Source organism: Meles meles, chromosome 6, assembly GCF_922984935.1.
Source record: "Meles meles chromosome 6, mMelMel3.1 paternal haplotype, whole genome shotgun sequence".
In the NCBI taxonomy this organism is placed as follows: domain Eukaryota; kingdom Metazoa; phylum Chordata; class Mammalia; order Carnivora; family Mustelidae; genus Meles; species Meles meles.
The window spans coordinates 130,633,137-130,653,601 of NC_060071.1; the positions used below are offsets into that span (position 1 = coordinate 130,633,137).

At 38.6% G+C, this 20,465-nt stretch overlaps 1 protein-coding gene across 2 annotated transcripts in view; it reads right to left on the bottom strand.

Moving 5' to 3' along the window:
* The window catches only part of TSHR (thyroid stimulating hormone receptor), a 175,413-nt gene that overhangs the window by 12,005 nt on the left and 142,943 nt on the right, over positions 1-20,465 (bottom strand). The window contains exons 8-9 of one of the 2 annotated variants that reach the window (XM_046009167.1): positions 14,994-15,071; positions 14,779-14,848 (exon numbers count right to left, since the gene is read on the bottom strand). In XM_046009167.1, coding sequence (XP_045865123.1) covers positions 14,779-14,848; positions 14,994-15,071 — 148 coding nt within the window. Of the gene's footprint in view, positions 1-14,778; positions 14,849-14,993; positions 15,072-20,465 lie in introns of those variants that run through there. The other variant, XM_046009166.1, reaches the window with a different exon arrangement.

Consider the following 20,465-nt stretch of genomic DNA (forward strand, 5'->3'; position numbering starts at 1 on the left):
AATGCATCTAAAATAGAAAGAAGATTAATTTACTGCTTAAAAGGCAGTTTAAGTAATTTTTTAATACTGACTCAGAAATAACTTAAGGGCTTAAAAGTTATACATTCAAGAGAGTGACTTGATTGGTTATAAGAATTTAAAAATACGATATGCATTTTTTTTTAATTTTTTTAAGGATTATTTATTTATTTATTTGACAGATGGAGGTCATAAGTAGGCAGAGAGGCAGGCAGAGACAGAGAGGAAGGGAAGCAGGCTCCCTGCCGGGCAGAGAGCCCGATGCGGGGCTCGATCCCAGGATCCTGGGATCATGACCTGAGCCGAAGGCAGAGGCTTTAACCCACTGAGCCACCCAGGTGCCCTACGATATGCATTTTTTAACAAATACTTACTGACTGCTTTCTATGTATTGGTCTATGTTGCTAGGAGCTAGGGCCATAGAAGTAAACAGAACAGGCAGGAATTCCTGCTCTTCTCATGCTTATGTTCTAGTGGGGAGAGAGGGACATTAAAAAAAAAAAAGTTTGATAATAATAAAACTGTGGGGAAGAGGAATACCAGGGAGAGGAAAGGAAGAACTCAAAAGTGGGGTCGCAATGGGGGATGGTGTCAGGAAAGTCCCCATTGAAGAGACAGTAGAGCAAAGGTCTAAAGGAGGTGAGGGAGAGAAACGTGTTGATATCTGAGGCAAGAACAGTGCAGGCAGAGAGACCAGCTAGTGCCAAAGCCCTGAGGTAAGAGCGTTCCTGCTATGTTTGAAGAAATAAGGAGGCCATTGTGGTGGGGGCTGAGACAGCAGAGGAGTAGGAAATGTAGAAGTCAGAGATGTAATGGGGAGCCAGATCATGTGTGCCTTGTAGGCCATCAGAAGGACTTTGCGTTTTTATCAGAGTGAGATCAAGAGTCTTTAGAGGAATGATGTTATCTGACTTATTTTGAAAGGATCAGTCTGGCTATTGCTCTGAAAGGAAACCAAAGAGCGCAAAGGTTGGAAATGAGGAGACCAACAATAGAGAGGATGGTCTCTTGGACCAGAGAGGGAGCACTGGAGATGCCGAGAATGGCCTGAGTTTGAATATATTTAAAAGGTAGAATCAATGGAACTTTCTCATGAATTGGATATGGGTGGGAACAGGGAGTTAAGAATGACTGAGATTTCTGGTCTGCAACTAAAAGAATGGAGTTGCCATTTCCTGAGATGGGGAAGATTGCAAGTGAGGGAGGTTTGGAGGGAAAGATCAGGGGCTCAGTTTTGGACAGGTTGAGTTTGAGATGCCTATTAGACATCCAGATGGGTATAGTAATAAGCATCATGGAGAAACACAGAGCAGGGAAGCATGATGAAGAATGGTGAGCAGCTTGTAAATTTAAATATGGTGTTCAGGGAAGACCTCAATGAGAAGATAACTTTTAAACAAAAACTTGAAAGAGGTGAAGGAGCAAACCCCATGGATATCTGGGGAAAGAGCCTTCCATATAGAGAAGACAGTGTACAGCCCTTAGGTGGACTTGTTCAGTATGGCTGGTGTGGAGTGATGAGGAGGAAAGAAGTAGGAGATGGAATCAGAGAACAGGTCATGGGTAGGAAGCTGTTATAGCAAGGTCTTTGAATGCTATTTGTGAGGACTTTGGGTTTTTTTTTCTGAGGAAGATGCTAAAGACCTGGACCATTTTAAGCAGAGATTTAAGAAAATGATCTAGCAAAGTTGGAGAACAACAGATGCAAAAATAATCCTACGTGAGAAGAATTAACCTTGTGTGCTAGGAAGAAATGGTGTTTCTGGGTTAGTCACTACTGGGTTTGCATTCTAGAACCTTCACTTATGGCCAGGTGACCTTGGGCACTTACCTATCATCTCTGCACCTCAGTTTCTCATTTGTTAAAGAGGGATAATAACATTGAATAGTTAAAAAGGCTCAAGGCCATCTACTATCTGTAAAGAACCTATAACACAACTGAAGCTCAAAAATGTCTGCCATTACTAATAAGATTATAGGCCAAACATTCAGATGATCATAAATTATTAATCTTGGGGCGCCTGGGTGGCTCAGTGGGTTAAGGCCTCTGCCTTCGGCTCAGGTCATAATCCCAGGGTCCTGGGATCGAGCCCTGCATCAGGCTTTCTGCTCAGCAGAGGGCCTGCTTCCTCCTCTCTCTCTGCCTGCCTCTCTGCCTACTTGTGGTCTCTGTCTGTCAAATAAATAAATAAAAATCTTTAAAAAAATAAATAAATTACTAATCTTTCCTTGAAGTCTTTGTGTGTATATAAAATTGCTTTGTAACTCAGATATCACTGCTAGCCTCTTTTTCTCCCTCTCAAGTTTATATAATTACATTTCTTTTAAGCCTGTAGCTTCCATGACCCAGAAAAATCTCATGGAGTTGACTATCTTAGCATGATGGATTCTTCAAAGAAAAACTATCCATATACCGTAATTCAGTAAGCTTGGCTCTTTACCACACAATGATGGCAACTTATTGCCAAATAGCCAGATAGATGCTAAACACAAACCTATCCTTGTCTTCAGTGTTAAATCCTTTCTCCGTCCCCAACACACATACAAAACGACCGTCACCATAGTGGCTGAAGGATTGACCTCAGTGCTTCCTATGAGAAAGGAAAAGTCCAATTTCTTTTACGGTGTTTATTTCCTTTAGAATCAGAAGCAGAACACAGTTAACAAAATGGATTTCAGTGACCTGGAAGAAATATTGTGTCAGAATGAAAACCCTTAACAACTTATTTCCTTCCGTCCCAAGAGTAAAAATCTCAGAAGAGTCAAAGAATTTAGTACTCATTCATACTAACTTGAGAAGAACAGAATGCCTCATCCTTTACACCAAAAACTGCTTCTCGTGCTTATGTTTGTGGGTTATTTATTGAAAATTTTAATCCTAGGTTGATTCACCCCTCCTGTCAGTATGCCTATGGCTAGCATCTTCTCATTCATTGTAAAGTCACAAGTAAAAGGGTTTTGAAGGGTCAGGGGTGGGAGGTTGGGGGAATAGGTGGTGGGTAATAGGGAGGGCACGTTTTGCATGGAGCACTGGGTGTTGTGCAAAAAGAATGAATACTGTTACACTGAAAAAATAAATAAAATGAAAAAAAATAAATAAATAAAAAAAAACAAAAAAAAAAACTTTTGAGGGTGATAGTTGTTGCACTTTTAGTCAGTTGAAGAAATACAAATGTTTGTACGACTTTGAGGACTTTTGTCATTACCCCATCATCTCTTTCCTACAAGAATCATCACTCCAGGGGTGCCTGGGTGGCTCAGTGGGTTAAGCCTCTGCTTTCGGCTCAGGTCATGATCTCAGGGTTCTGGGATCGAGCCCTGCATCGGGCTCTCTTCTCAGCAGGGAGCCTGCTTCCTCCTCTCTCTCTGCCTGCCTCTCTGCCTACTTGTGACCTCTGTCTGTCAAATAAATAAGTAAAGTCTTAAAAAAAAAAAAAAAAGAACCATCACTCCAGTTTGGGAATGCTCTGCAAATGATTTCTCAGTTGCTGCAGAAAGTAACCATGACAGATTGCTGGGACTTAAAGCATTAGCCCTGTTTTCTCCTATCAGTGGCCATGGTAGTAAGAGATGCTACTGGTCAATAAATTTGGATTTTTTGTGTTATCCAATTATCCTGAGTTGTTGACACAATTCTTCCAGTCTGAGGATTCCTAGGGCTGAAATAGACTATCCTCTTGTGATCAGCAAGAAGTCAGCATGCACACAGTTGTGGAAAAGTAGTTGTCTACTCTTTCACTTCAAATTCTTCTGTGACCTTCCTCACAGCTCTCAAGGACTCCACGAAGTGGTTGCAAGTCACCTACTTGCCTCTGGAAACACAGTGTGTGCCTTAGGAAGGAGGGATGGCCTCCTTCCATTGCTTCCCCAAACTTGGCTCCCTTGGCACAGGTCGGACTTGATGCCCAAGCCAGGAACTGTAAGAGTATGTTTATCTTTGCAACTCATTTCTCACTCCCATGAGCAGAACAACCTAGCAACAAATCTTCTCTGGTTTTCTACCTTAGGAGGTTCCTTTCCTCTCAAAGAGAACTGCTCTAAAGGCTCTGCTTGGCAAGCACAGAAAGGAGACAAAGTGTGCCAGGCTGATTAAGTCTTTAGGTGCAATCTTGATGCTCTCTGAGGAGGTCCCCTGCCTGCCAGATAGCCAGGAGATGCAAACGAGTAGTCACAGCACAGTGGCTTGGACACAGGTATCCAGGACTAAGACAGGGCCAAGGATGGGCAAAGGTGAAGGAAAGAAGATATAGGGGTGCTTTGAAGAGGGCCACAAACTGTAATGGGTTATATAACTATTACTAATATTTGCATGGTAATTCTTCAGTGAGCCACCCTTAACTTCCTGGGTCAGGTCATGTTCCCCACAATATGATTTCAACACAACACATTTTTCCAACACTATCCTTTGGCCCAAGTTATGTTTTGTTGTTACTGCTCTTTGAACACATCCTATGTTTTTCTAGACTTGCTTTTGTTCTTTCTCTCATAACTCTGTGTCTCTCTATTGCAATTCTACCCCTCATCTGAAGCCCATCTCAAATATCACCTTCTTTAGTGAGGCCTTTGCTGGTCACCCTACCTAGAAATGGTATCTTGAGTCTCTAAATACTTCTTATGGCTCTTTTTACATTAAACTTATAGTTACTTAAGCACATTTCTCCTAAATTTTACTGTAACCTCTTTAAAAGCAGAAGCTGTCTTTTTTTTTTTTTTGGTAAAGATTTTATTTGTTTATTTGACACAGAGAGAGAGATCACAAGTAGGCAGAGAGGCAGGCAGAGAGAGAGGAGGAAGCAGGCTCCCCGCTGAGCAGAAAGCCTGACGTGGTACTCGATCCCAGGACCCCAAGACCATGACCTGAGCCGAAGGCAGAGGCTTAACCCACTGAGCCACCCAGGTGCCCCTAGAAGTTGTGTCTTATCCTTATAACACTCATGGAGTTCAGTAGGTGCTCAGTAAAATGCCTGCAGAATAAGTAAGTAAATGAACATTTTGACGAATTTGCTTCAGATTAGCTGTTTCTCCTTAGAAAGGAAAGAGAAAAGGGAAAGAGAGGATAAACTATGGATGGTTGAAGGGCTGGGAGTTAGGACTAAAGCTGATTTCATTTAGGTCTAAAATTCACTCAAGATCACAACTCAATAATAAAAAGAAAAACAACCCAATTAAATAAGATAAGGTATTTGAACAGACACTTGACAAAAGAAAATATACAAATGGTTACTAAGTACAGGAAAAGATGCTCATCATTAATAATCAGGGAAAAAGAGAATAAGCTCCAACAACTTTACAGCAGCTAGAATGGCTAAATCAAAAAGACTGACAATACAAAGGGCTAGTGAGTGTGAAACTTTCATACTTCTCTGGTTTGAATAGAAAATGGGATTTTTGGGGGGCAATATTTCCGACAAGTTAAATGTATATCTATCCTGTGACCTGACAGCTTTACTCCTAGATTTTTATATGAGAAAAACGAATAGATCTGTGGTTGTCTTTGAAAGCTGGAGCAAGAGGGGAACTTTCTGGGTGATGACAATGTTCTAAGCCTGGATTAGGTTAGGCTAACATAATTTTGCCCAAACTCACCAATCTGCACACTGTATGTTACTGTATATTAAATTATACCTCAATAAAAAAATAACTTTGTCCAGGATCAACCTAGAACTCATGTATTCAGCACACCTGTGGACCTCAGACATGCCAAAAAACTCTGCCACCATTGGGGCACCTGGGTGGCTTAGTGGGTTAAAGCCGCTGCCTTCGGCTCAGGTCATGATCTCAGGGTCCTGGGATCGAGCCCCATATCGGGCTCTCTGTGTAGCAGGGAGACTATTTCCCTCCCACTTCTCTCTGTCTGCCTCTCTGCCTACTTGTGATCTCTCTCTGGCAAATAAATAAGTAAAATCTTTAAAAAAAAAAAAACAAACTCTGCCACCATTTTTCAGCCATCTAATAGTATGACTTTGTGAAGACTACTGAGTAAAAGAAAAGAACATAAAAAGCTTATTCTTCTCTAAACCAAGATGGCAGTGCTGTGACCTTTAGATTGTAAATGATTAATTTGATCAGCTAATAACAACCAAAGTTTATTTTTGTTGAGACATGTTCTACAAACTCAAGGATATTGTTACAGAGATGTCCTCTTCTTAGGAGATACTTATAATAGTAAGTGGGACTATTAGAGTAATTTTCAATAGTAAGTTAAGTGCTTTTTAATGTGGGTTACATAATTTAGACCTTAGAGAACTCTGCTTATTATGGAAGGCATTGCATTTCAGTGTGTTCTTTCCTTTGGGATTATAAACACCAAGAGCTTCTCTTTCAAAATAAGATTAAAAGAAAACAAGATAATCAAAAATGGAAAGCATAAAAATGGAAAATGAGATTACATATCTTGATTGAGAAAATCAATAAGTAAAAAAATACTCAACTCCTGAACTAAATTTAAAAGGCATTTTTTTTAATATATAACAATGATTGGAGAATAGATCTTACTTTAAATGTTGCACCTGTTTTGAATTAGATTCTTTTTTGAGAATTGACCTTGAAAAAAAAAAAGGGTAAAATGAGTGGGCAAGTTAGACTGCTTTTGTTGACTGTTAGAAATGACGGTGTTCTTTCTCAAATATCTTTATGAGGCAGAAATATGTATGTCATACATTTCTATTCTCTTTAGCTGGAGCTTAAGATTTTCCAAATTTGGCTTTTATACCAAATCGCAGCAAAATCATGGCTATTTGGTATGAGGTTACAATTTATCAGATTATTTATTGTACTTGTTGTCTTTTGAAATGGGGGAATTACAAAAAATGAAAGACATAATTGATTTCCTTAGATCTTAAAAACTAGTTAATGGGGAAAAAGTTTGTGGGAAATATAGTAAAAGATTTTGACAGAAGTTCAAGACAAGAATTAAGGTGACGTCATAAAGCCACCCATGGTTCGTTTATTTATGCATTTTAATACAACTGTGCTTGAAATTTGAAGAGGGAGATTGAACTCTTCGTCCACTCTGTGCTTTCCTGCTACTGCCTTTTCAAATGCTGCCATCTCCATTGTTTCCTCTTCCTGTGCTTTGTGGTTTTCTTTTTAAATTCAATTCTTTTTTTTTTTCCATTTTATTTATTTTTTCAGCGTAACAGTATTCATTGTTTTTGCACAACACCCAGTGCTCCATGCAAAACGTGCCCTCCCCATTACCCACCACCTGTTCCCCCAACCTCCCACCCCTGACCCTTCAAAACCCTCAGGTTGCCCCAACCTCCCACCCCTGACCCTTCAAAACCCTCAGGTTGTTTTTCAGAGTCCATAGTCTCTTATGGTTCGCCTCCCCTCCCCAATGTCCATAGCCCGCTCCCCCTCTCCCAATCCCACCTCCCCCCAGCAACCCCCAGTTTGTTTTGTGAGATTAAGAGTCAATTCTAGTTTTCACTAAAATAATATGGACCTATTTTTAAAAAGCAAATTACACTGGAAGCTTGGTGATACAGCAGCAGGCCCCTGTGCTATTTCTCCTCTAGTCTGCTTTCTGATGTCCCAGGAACAACTACTTTTAACTTTTAACGGGTATTTCTTTCCATAATTTCTTGATTTATTGGTTTTTGATTCACCCACTGACTTCTTGTTATGGAAGATGAGGATTTAGCTCTCTTCACCTCACTTAACCCTCACACACATTCTCCAGACAACCCCTCTAATGTCCCGGAACGGTTTTAGGACATATTTGGTTAAACCTGTATTTAGTATTTTGGGTATTACAACTCTGCATATCTTGATTTCATTTCCTTTCTTGTGTAGCTTTCTGTCTTCTCTCTGTTTTATTTACATACCGTGGTTGGAGTGGACCTCTTGCTAAGTCTTTTGTGTGCTCTAAAGTTCTCTAAAACATCTAGCAAAACAGTTTTTCATACAGTCAATCCTATATGACTATCATAGCCTATCAATCTATTTTATTTCTAGAACTCTCTCCTGGAAGCTCTCCTTCAGCTCTGGAGTAGACGTCTTAGTCTCAAGATTCCCAGGACCTCTGGTCATCCTGGGAATTCCATTTATTTCTTTCCTGTATTGATCACTGTTTCTGAATTCCTTATTTTTCTCTTTCTTTTCTTCCAAGAAAAGGTGAATGGGAAATCAGGTTTTTGAGACTTTTCATGTCTGAAAATGTCTTTATTTTACCTTTATCCTTGATAGTCTGGAAATCACTTTCCCTCAGAATTTGAGGGATGTACTCTGTTATTTTCTATCTTTCAATGTTACTGCTAAGAAGATTGATGGCATGCTGAGTCTTCAGTCTTCACAGGTAACATGATTTTTCTCTTTAAAAGCTTCTAGGATATTCTCCTTATCACAGCATTTTCATGACTTATGATGTACCTCCATGAGCTCTTTTTCATTCATGAGAATTCTTTATGGGTCTTTTTATTCTGAAAACTTATTTCCTTCATTTATGGGAAAACATCTGTCACAACTTCTTTTTTGTTGTTGTTTTTATTTCCCCCTCCAAAAGTTAGAACTTAAAATTTTCTTATCTTTTCTCTGCTCTATTCCATATGTTATTTTTGAGTGTTCTCTTTTCTGGGAGATGTTTTCCACTCTGTCTTTGAAAACTGGTTAATTTTGTGTGTGTGTTGACTACCACTGTAGTTCCCTCACTGTAACAAAATAAGCTGACAAAACATGAAATGGTAAAGGGTACTTACAAATGATATCATATATAAAGATACAATTTTATAACAATGATCTATAAATAACTATAAAAATTGGGGGGCAAGGAAGCATAAAACCTATTAGGGAAAATGTGGAAAAAATAAGAATAAAGATACTTAACCAGACACAGAGATAGCAAGATGTCCAACCTCTCTCATAATTAGAGAAATGCAAAATGAAACTATAGGGAGATACCATTTCTTATCTATCACCCACAAGAATGTTTGACATTAAAGCATACATAGTATATTTTGGGAAGCCTGTGAAGAAACAGACACTCTAATAATTGGTTAGTGGAACTCAGACTAGTGAAACCTTTTGGGGGAATGGGCTGTCAAAATATTCTAAAGTTGGGAACACCTGGGTGGCTCAGTCAGTTGGGTATCTACCTTTGGCTTGGGTCATTATCCTAGTGTTCTGGGATCAAGCCCCACATTGGGCTCCCTTCTTAGTGGGGAGTCTGCTTCTCTCTCTCTCAAATAAATAAATAAAATCTTTAAAAAATATATCCTAAAGTTATATATGCATTTGCCTATGGCCCTGACTACCATATTTTTCATTTCCAAGGACTCTTTGTCCCCCCGCCCAGGTTTATTGAGATATAATAGACATATAGCATTGTGTAAATTTAAAGTATACGATGTAATGATTTGCTCTCTCTCTCTCTCTCTATATATATATATAGTGATTAATATAATAAGATTAGTTAACACATCCATTACCTCACATAGCCAGCATTTCTTTTTGTATGTATGTGGGGGGAGAACTTTTAAGATCTCTTAGAACCTTTTAAGTATATAATATAGTATTATTTAAAGTATAGTCACCATGGTGTACATTAGATTCCCAGAACTTATTCCACTTATAACAGGAAATTGTGTACCCTTTGACCAACATTTCCCCATTTCCCCCACCCACTGTCCCTGACAACCACCAATTTACTCTGTTTCTATGAATTTGACTTTTATAAATTCCACATGTAAGTGAGATCCTATACTATTTGTCGTTCCCTATCTGACTTACTTCATTTAGCATAATGGCTTTAAGGTTCATCCATGTTGTTGCAAATGGCAGGATTTCTCACAATTGAGTAATATTCCATTATATATATCACACACCATCTTTTCTTTATCCATTCATTGATGAACACTTAGAAGTATTCATCTAAGTTTTACTTATTGTAATAAGTACTTGTTTCCATGTTTTCCTTATTGTAATAATTCTCCAATGAACATGGCAATGCAGATATCACTTCAATGTAGTGATTTCATTTCCTTTGGATGTGCATCCAGAAGTAGGATTGCTGGATCATATGATAATTCTAATTTTAACTTTTTGAGGAACTTCCATACTGTTCTTCATAATGGCTGTACAGTTTATATTCCTACTAACAGCACATAAGTGTTCCTTTTTCTTCATATCCTTGTTAATACTTGTTTTCTCTTTTCTCTTTGATAATAGCTGTTCTAACATATGTGGGGTGACATCTCATTATGGTTATTACATTTTCCTAGTGGTTAGTGGAAATGTTGAATACATTTTCATATTCCTATTGGCCATTTGTATGTCTCCCAAATTTACTCAACTTATAAATGGAAATTGCCTCTTACTTGTAGCTTTGGAAATAGGCCTGTTCATGTTCTTTGCCCATTTTTCAATTAGATTATTTGGGTTTTTAAAAAAATTGATTTGTGAGAGTTCCTTATATATTTTGGGTATTAACCTCTTATCAGACATAAGATTTGCAAATATTTTTTCCTATTCTTTACCTTGCCTCTTCAATTTGCTGAGCATTTCCTTTGCTGTGCAGAAGCCTTTTGATTTAATGTAGTCCCACTAGATTATTTTTGGTTTTGTTGCTTATGCTTTTGGTGTCATATCTAAAAAAATCATCACTAAGGCCTATGTCAAGAAAGTTTTCCCTATGTTTTATTCTAGGAGTCAAAGGCCTTTTCTTGTTTTCAGAATATTACTCTATAAGAAGTTAAGTTATAGATGAAAAAAAAAACTATGTCTCTGACGATATTTGTTATAAATTTTCATTAAAGTGTTCTGTTTCTTGCTTTATTTCTATTCCTTTAAATTTCCCTTCTCTGTTCTAGTCTCTGTTTTTCATGTCAACAGCTTTCCCCTAAGGTTTGGGGATCCTTGGATGCATGTTCATGTTTGTGGGGGAGGCTTATGGAGAGCTCTGTGTGTTTTTGTTTGTTGCCTAAAGGGTTTTACTTCAGCATCTTTGGGAAAATATCAATGAGCACTTTTGTAGGTTTTTTCTTTCCTTGGGGTTGTCAGCCTCCCCAGAACTTTAATCTCCTATCTGGAAAGTATTAACTTTGATGACAATATTCTGTGAGTTGAGCGGATGAGAAACTAGTTGGTCTTACATTTTAGTATGCGAACTTTCACATAATCCTGTTTGCAGACAGTGTTTCACTTCTGCCCTCAACTGTGCCTTTTTTATTTTATTTATTTGACAGAGAGAAATCACAACTAGGCAGAGAGGCAGGCAGAGAGAGAGGAGGAAGCAGGCTCCCCGCGGAGCAGAGAGCCCGATGTGGGCCTCGATCCCAGGACCCTGGGATCATGACCCGAGCCAAAGGCAGAGGCTTAACCCACTGAGCCACCCAGGCGCCCCTCAACAGTGCCTATTATCCTTCAACTACGGCGACGGCATTTTAACAGAAAGTAAACTCTGGTTTTCTTCTGGGGTTAATAAAAAGTAGTTGGTCACCTGTGCAGTGTGGGAGAGGTGATCTAGGGGAACAGGTGACGTTTTTAAAGACTTCCAAATTCAATGTCACCTATACCCCCACCCGCAGAATACTTAAGATTTAACTGATGAAATATTTCCTAGATTTAGTGATTTTGAATCAGCATGGTTAGCATGCAGTTCTCTCTTGGATTTTCAAGGCCACTTATTCACGTCACTCTTCCACTCTATCACTGAGTATTTATGCTTTTTAATTTATGCTCTTTTTTCGTAAAGTACTCCTATTTTAATGTTGTTTAAGGAAGGAACAGGGAAGATTACTTTGGGGGGGAGGATTATCAGAAGTCTCCATTCTATCCATTTTTTTAAATGATTTTATTTATATATTTGACAGAGAGAGTGAGAGAGCACAAGCAGGGGGAGCAGTAGAATGAGAGGGAGAAGCATGCTCCCTGCCCAGCAGGGAGTCCGATGCGATGATGCGGGGCTAATCCCAGGACCCTGGGATCATGACCTGAGCTGAAGGCAGACACTTAACCATCTGAACTACCCAGGTGCCTCTACATTCTATCAATTTTTTGAGATTTCCTCTATCCTCATATCTCCCGTTACCACCTACATTCCAAAGCATCTTAAATACATCACCCTGATTGCTCTTGTTACTTTCACATCTGTAGACATCACTGCTTGGATGTGTCACAGGTGCCTCATCATGTGATTGCTATTTAAATGCTATAGCAGTTACAGAAGTGCGATTCAAACATTTACTGGATACTGTATTAATTTTGCAAACATTTATTAAGCTAGTATTGTGTTTCAGGCATTGTAAGATGAAGTACAATTGTAGAAATGAAACAGACACAATCATGTCCTGTAGGAGCTCATGGAGAGAGAGACAGAAACTTATTACTGGTGCTTTGAGATGCATACATAGAGGTACTGGAGTATAGAAGAAGAAATGTTTATCTTTACCTAAGGAGAAGAAGGGTCAAGAATGACTTCAGAGCGAAGTCTTCAATGTCTAATGGTAGTACCTGTTCATCAGACAGATAAGATTGTGATAGGATATTTCAAGCAGTATGAAAAACAAGAGTTTAACATAGCCACATATGTAGGTTGGAGCATTAGGGAAGCTAATATGGATGGATCATTGGTCGGGGGTATATAATGGTGTGAGAGACAAAGCTGAAAATTATAAGTCTTGCATACCACACCATGGTCTTTATCCCAAAGACCATGGGAGACCAAAATTGCATGTTAAGATCCTGTTTGTACTTTAACACACAGAGGTTTGGGGAGGATGGAATTGAGAGGGATCAACATAGAAGGCAAAGGGAGATATGGAGCTCTTCCCATCTAGACTAGTGCTACTCAAAGCATGGTGCCCATAGGCTAACTTATTCTTATGAGTCCTTGACAAACGTAAGAAGCTTATAGTATAATGCAAGCCAACTACTTCATAAAGCATACTGTTTAATTGGAGCAACTTTGCTCTCATGGGAAGATTTTCTCCATAAAGGAAGCTATATTTTGACATAAATTCGGGGCCAGCCATTTGCCTTGTAGCAGATCTCCAGATTGAGTGGTTGTGGTCTTCATCTTCGTCTTTAAATTCTTTCTATGTCACATATTCACAAGTAAAAAATGTTTGAGTATGTGCCTTTAACATATGTACGTTTATGAGCTTTACACACATATTACTGTTATACATGTTATACACATTATAAAAACACTAAACATACATTTTAAAAGGATAAGATAAAAATAAATACTACTTTTAAAAAAAAATTTCCCTCAAGTGAGAGCAGTGTAATTAAATTTACTTCACTAATTTTGAAAATTGCTGTTTAACTCTTTCTGATATAGCTATTCCAGAGGTCCGCTTCTGGTTCAGTTTATTCTGGCTTTGGTTTAAATGGCTGTCAATAAAAAAGTTACCACACAAAGATAGATGGTTCACATGGAATAAGGCAGTCTTGGCTGTACTAAGTTAAGATTCTCATCTCTCAATCCAATTCAGGAATTAAATGCATGTTTTTATTAAAATTCATATTCTCAGATGTCAATCAGTTGTCTTTGTATACTAACCTGAAGGTGTTTCATTTTCATATTTTATACACATGGATTTTAAACCCCTGTAGTTATTAATTTGAAATATTTTTCAACAGGGTAAAATTCAAATTCTGGTTTTAACAAGATGTAATTTTCTTAAGTGACATTCACCATTCTCATTAAATACCTGTTTTTAAAGGCCCTTTCCAAAGCACAAATTTCTTCAGAAATACAACATTCATTAGTGAAATATCACATTTATCTTGAAGGAACAGTTAAAGTTGTCTTTAAAAGTATCTTTGAGCTTAAAAAAAATCAGAGAAAAGATCAACACTTTTTTTTTTTTTTCCTTCCACTTGTGTTATTGTGGAAAGAAAAATGCATAATGCTTGTAAGTACTTTGCCCTGAGTTAACAAAGAACCCCCATGTGGCGCAGTAGATTTTCAGGGTCACTCTGCCCTCTCATATGGAGTCTATCTGTTAAGAAAATAAGGCCATGAATTCACTTAACTAGGGGCATTCAATCTGAAAGGGAGGTACAATTGTTGAAACTGAAAGAGTCGCAGATTTTAAGTCTTTGAACTTGGATCACCCCCTGTTCCCTTGGGATGCCTCCATTCCCTACCTGACACCTGAGGGACCACAGTCATCTGTGTATAAAATAGTAGCAAAACTTAATTTGTTCTTATTTTTAAAAGCTTAAGTATAAATAGAACCTCTAGTATTTCTTCTTGCCTCTAATGGATTATCTTGTATTTCTCCTGGGGTGCCATGCTTTGCTTTGGCAAGGACTTGACCAAATAGATGCTCAATGGTGAGATTCTTTTTTTTTTCCCACTCATTCAAAACATTATTCAGTGTTTATTATGGTTAATGGTGAGATTCTAAACAAAGGTAAAACCAGGGGATGGGCAAGATGGTACTGATAAAGAAACTTGAGAGAGGCAGAATTGACAGAACTTGGTTACCTATAAGCTGGGGGGATGCAAATCATAGAAATGCACAAGTAAATATCTTTTCATGCTGTTTGAAACTAATTATGTCCCATCGTTTCTGGTGATGGCAAGTTTTACCGGATAGGAATCAAAGTATTTATACTCTTTTTTCTTCATGCCAGGCATTGTGCAATCCACATTCGTACACACTTTTCCCTGCATAGATTGTCTTCCACCTAATTGTAGATCTTGTGTCTCAGAATTCTGCAAATAGCAGCTGCTCAAAAATGTCTGTTTTTTTTCCACAAGAGTGGACACCGTGAATGTCCACACCAGGGTGACTTCCTGATGAGGCATCAGGATGGCATGCTGGAGTGGGAGATCTTCTGAATCTCAAAGAACAAGGACTTTCTTCCAAGCAGTAGCCTGTACAGGAAGAGCTAAGACTTTGAACAAGTCTTTAGCCAAGACATCAACATTCCCTACCCATGAACATCAGCTGCTCCTCTTAGTGACCCCCTTCATTCCAAATAACATAAAACAAAGGCTGACATTCTTTTGTCTTACTTACAGCAAGGTCGGTCCACTGTACACTCCTCCAAATGCATCTTTGTCAATAGATGTCAAGTATTTATTCTTGTTCAGGTAACTAGAGAGAGAGTGGGAGAGAGAGTTAGGTGAGGTTAAGCAAATTAATATAAATGACAAACTGAAATGTGAGCATGATCTCCCTGGCTATTAACTGCTTAAAAAAAAAAAGAGATTTATTTATTTATTTATTTGAGAGAAAGAGAGAGAGAGGGCAAGGAGGGACAGAGTGGGAGGGAGAGTAGAGAGACTCTCAAGCAGACTCCCCACCAAGCACAAAGCCTGATGTGTGTCTCGATCCCATGACCACGAGATCAGGACCTGAGCTGAAATCAAGAGTCAGATGCTTAACCAACTGAACCACCCAGGTGCCCCTATTAACTGGTTTCTAAGAATCTGGAAACACCTTACCTTCTTATGGCTTAAGCACTCAAAATATTCTAGGTTTTAGTTGTGCAAAGTTTATACATATTAATTATGGCACATGTCTTTGGAAGTGAGCATGTTTAAGATATAGCTTGCATATCTAGATTTATAAAAGTTGTCTAGTTCCCTATTTGCAGGCATACCTCAGAGATACTGTAGATTTGGTTCCAGACCACCACAATTAGGTGACTCAGATAAATTTTTTGGTTTCCCAGTGCATATAAAAGTTATGTTACACTATATTTCAGTCTTTTAAGTGTACAATAGCTTTATGTCTAAAAAAAACAATGTTCATACCTTAATTTAAGAATACTTTATTGCTAAAAAATGCTAACCATCATCTGAGTTTACAGCAAGTCATAATCTTTTTGCTGGTGGAGGATCTTGCCTCAGTGTTGACAGCTGTTGACTGATCAGGGTGGTGGCTGCTGAAGGTCAGCGTGGATGTGGCAATTTCCTTAAAATAAGACAGCAGTGAAGTTTGCTGCATTGATTGACTCTTTAGAACAATTTCTCTGTAGCATGTAATGCTGTTTGATAGCATTTTACCCACAGAACTTTCAAAGTTGGGGCCAGTCCTCTCAAACCCTCCCTCTGGCTTATCAACTAAATTTATGCCATATATTCTAAATCCTTTGTTGTCATTTTAACAATCTTCAGAACATCTTCTCCAGGTATAGAGTCCATCTCAAGAAACCACTGCTCACCCATAAGAAGCCACTCCTCATCTATTCAAGTTTTATCATGAGATTGCAGGAATTTAAAAGTAATAATAATGAAAGAATTTGCAATGTTGTGAGAATTACCAAAGTACGACACACGGACATGAAGTGAGCAAATGCTGTTGGGAAAATGGTTCCAAGAGAGCTGCCTGATGCAGGGTTGCTACAGACCTTCAATTTGTAAAATGCAGTATCTATAATGAAGATTGTCAGAGACTCAGATCTTTTCTTGGGGGGCAGGGTTGCCAGATTTAGCAAGTAAAAATACAAGATGTCCAGAAAAACAATGACTAATTTTTTAAAGATTTTATTTATTTATTTGATAGAGAGATAGAGAGCACAAGTAGGCAGAGCAGCAGGCAGAGGAAGAGAGAGAAGCTGTCTTCTTGACAAGCTGGGAGCCCGATGTAGGACTCAATCCAGGATCCTGGGATCATGACCTGAGCTGAAGGCAGACACTTAACTGACTGAGCCACCCAGATGCCCCACAATAAATAATTTTTAGCATTAGTATTCCCCATGTAATATTTGAAACATTCTTATACTAAAGAGTTATTTGTTTTTTATCTGAAAAATTCAAATGTGATGGGATGGCCTATATTTTCTCTGACAATCCTATTTTGGAGGTGGAGGGGTGTGCAGGTTACACAGATAAGATTACAGAGAATGAATAAGTAAATGAATAAATAAAAAAAATTAGTGTACCTCTCTTCCAAAATAGTGAGGTGGGTGTCACATGAGATTGCTTTAAGGAAAAGGGACTAGAGAATGAAAGAAGATTCAACATACAATATGGTGGCCCATTGAGTCTCTTGATGGCAGTGACAAGGCAGCTGATTACAAATGCCACATGGTATGGCCCAGACATGGCTTTTTCAGGCAGTGGTGGGACATTAAGCTTCTAGGACATTGATAAGTCTGAAATGGTGGGGTTCCATTAATCCCATATAAACACCAAGACCCAACTAAGATGCTACAGGAACTCATCTATGCCTTCGGGTTGAATGACTATCATGTAAGGCTGTCGATCACAGGCTTCTTTGGTCATTGTTTGACTGTCCTTCAACACACAGTGTCCATGGAATTCCTTTGGTCAGTGACGGCTAGAGCGGGCAAGAACCACCTTGGAGAAACAATAGGAAAGAAGATCTTGAACAGCGTAATTTTGTAAAAAGACAACAAGCTAAGCATATGTGCAGCACTGGCTTGCATCTCTTTTTGTATTCTTTGGACCACGCAGCTTGTAGATCACACTCTGTTCCCAGACTGCTGAAAATCAAGTGGGGATCGGTGAGCTCATCTCAGTTTTCCCTCTTCATCTCGGACTGCTGCAAGTAAAAATCGGCTTGCTCTAATCATTAGAAATTATTGTAAAACTAAATAATTGCTTGTCCAATTCTGTGGTGTTTTCATCTGTTATTCAATACGCCCCCAAGGATAGGGAGAATGGTTGATAAGCATTGCAGTTTACCAGAAACACTGCAGAAGATTTCAAACTGAGAAAGCCAGCCAGAGTCCAGGGGGAAGAAAGAGGATGGAGAGAAGGTGCAGCCAGCTTGAACGGAGATGAACCGGATCTTGGGGGAGGCTCTGTTCTCTAAAACCAGCAGGGTTGTTGGGTACTTTATCTCTTAGAGATATTTAGGTGCTCAAAAATGAGACTGTCACTCCATCTGTAGCAGTTTGGAGGGCTTGCTTATCATCACAGATAATGTGATAATTCCATGAAGCTTTTTACTGTGGGTTCAGATTGCTGATTCTACTTTCCATTTGAAGCTAAGAGGATGGGATGGGGCCGTATATCTGCAAAACCCTTAATATCCAAGAATAAAGTGTTCCATCATCCCCATTTATCATATAATGTTACCTGGAAATGTCAGTCTACTGATTTCTTTGCCATGACTTAGGCTGATTCCTCTAGAATCCACATTCTATAAAACCAACTTGAGTAAATCAATCACAGGTCTTGGTAGGATCTATGGGTAAGCTACTCCAGACAATCATTATTTTATAAGGGTGGGGTATGTGATCATTTAAACTATATTTTTGCAAGGACATGGTAGACATAAATGAACTTAATATGCAGTATAAAGCTTTGGAGTCAGAGTTGAAAGGAAAGACTTCTAGAAAGCCAGGATTTCTACGTATACACACAGTGAAGGGCTTATGAGAAAAGAACTAGCATTTCCCTTAAAAATATACACTGGTATATGCATGTTCAATGCCTTTATAATGTTCATGCTGTGTATCTCACAGTGAAGAAAACATGTGGTCAGGAAAATGAGGATGGTCAGAACTGAGTTGGGGAAGGATATCCAATTGATGAACTTAGTATGAGGGAGACAATATTGTAGCTCACATCTTTCTTCATTGGACTCATTCTTGGCACATAGCAGCCATTCACTAAAACTTGCTGGGTGAATAAATGGAAGTCCAACTGCTGGGTAACTAACTCCTAGCTAGAGGCACTCTCTCTATTATGTTTAGGTGAGGAAGTAAGCTTTGTCAGAGGGAGGAATATGACACTATGGCAAGAAAAATTGTGGTTGCTGCTGAGCTTTGCTCTCTGGGGAGTTTTGGGATAAATTTCAGCTCCAAGGTGGAATTTCAGCTTGCGTTTCCATAGTCCCATTAGGGTAATCCTGGGCTAGCACCTGTTTACATTGTGAGACTCATGGGAACACTTTCCCCCTCATAGCATTGGTTATTTGGAAGAGTTAAAGGGAACCCCTGCCTAGCCCTAATTGCTCCATGGAAATCCTTTTGGTAGCATAAATCAGGAGACCTGTCTGTAAACAGTAACAGATGAGAAGATGTTCAAGGTTTCAACAGAGGTAAAAGCCAGTGTTGGAGCATATTTGACAAACTGTTCAAAGACTCCATGAGAAGTAATAGCCTGCTTCATCCCATAATCTTCTCTATCGTCATCTTGTCCCAGTGCTCCAAGCTTTGGTGTTTTGCTTCTAATCAGCTAATGTGTGATGGTAATTAGCACATGAATTGTGTTGACTTCTCCGCTCATAATAACTAGGGTTTTGGTATGTTCTTAGGAGATCAAAATGGTATTTTTTTCCCTGCCCAAATGTTTACTGTCAGATGGTAGCTAGTTACTAGTGTTTGACAATAAAAAATATAATACAGGCAATCAGACATTCTGAGATAAGCAACACATCCCCATGCCAGATTGTGTGGAAAGAGAGGATGGAAAAGAGGTTCCAAGGAATGAATGTGTGACTTTGCTTATGACTGGGAGCAGTTCAACTTCTGCAGAGCAAGAGATGCTTGTATTATTATTAATTTCACATTTGAGTGATGACAGTGTGCTTGGTTCCATATGAAATCACAGGACCATGTGTGTTTACACATCTGCCATAATGTTCACAAACTTTAATTACCCAACCGCTGCTAAGGCATCAGTGCTTGTTCTCATCTGGAATTTGTCCAACTTGGCTTCAGTTACATTAAAATAATGTCTAAATGAGGTTAAACCTGCTAATTTCAGTAAATTGACAGGACATGGATGATGGGGAATCATTGCTGTTTTGGAGGATGACACAATGTTTAAATTAGAACCTACAGATATTTGGACATAATTCTAGAGAATTTATCAAGTTGTTAACATGCTATGTGTAATCTTTGTGTGCAAATAGAATCATTATAGGATATTGATGTGTTCACATTAGTTTCAGATCATAATTAGCATTGAGACCACAGGCATCAGCCCTATGTTAAAATCGCAAAGTGAATACTATTTCATTATCACTTTTGAAACTTGATCTCTGTTTTCTGCACCTGCTACTCAACCTTGATCTTCCTGTCGTCTCCTAGCACCATCATCATTTGATTTTACCTTGGATTTACACAATACTTTTTCCTGAAGTGTTTAACTCTAAGAAAAAATAAGTTTCCATCAACTAAGATTCAGAAACTTAGGATAGAATGATAGAACATTATTATAGGATAGAGTTTCATGTTCGGATTCAAAATATGAATTGGAAAAAAAGTCCTTGTTTTCTATTATGATTGGATCTGAAATTTCAAACCCTAAAATATTTTTGTCCAGGCATTTATCTTTATCCCATAATTGCCTTTGAACTCTACTAGGAATTGGGAGAAATAGACTACATATTTCATCACATAGTGGTCATCCTCACTGAATACCCCATCAAGAACAGAGGTCCATGAACTGTGACCATCTGGTCAAATCTTGCCTGCCACCTGTTTTTGTAAATAAAGTTTTATTGGAACATAGTCATGCTTATTTATTTACACATTGTCTGTGGCTGCTGCCACATTATAATGGCAGA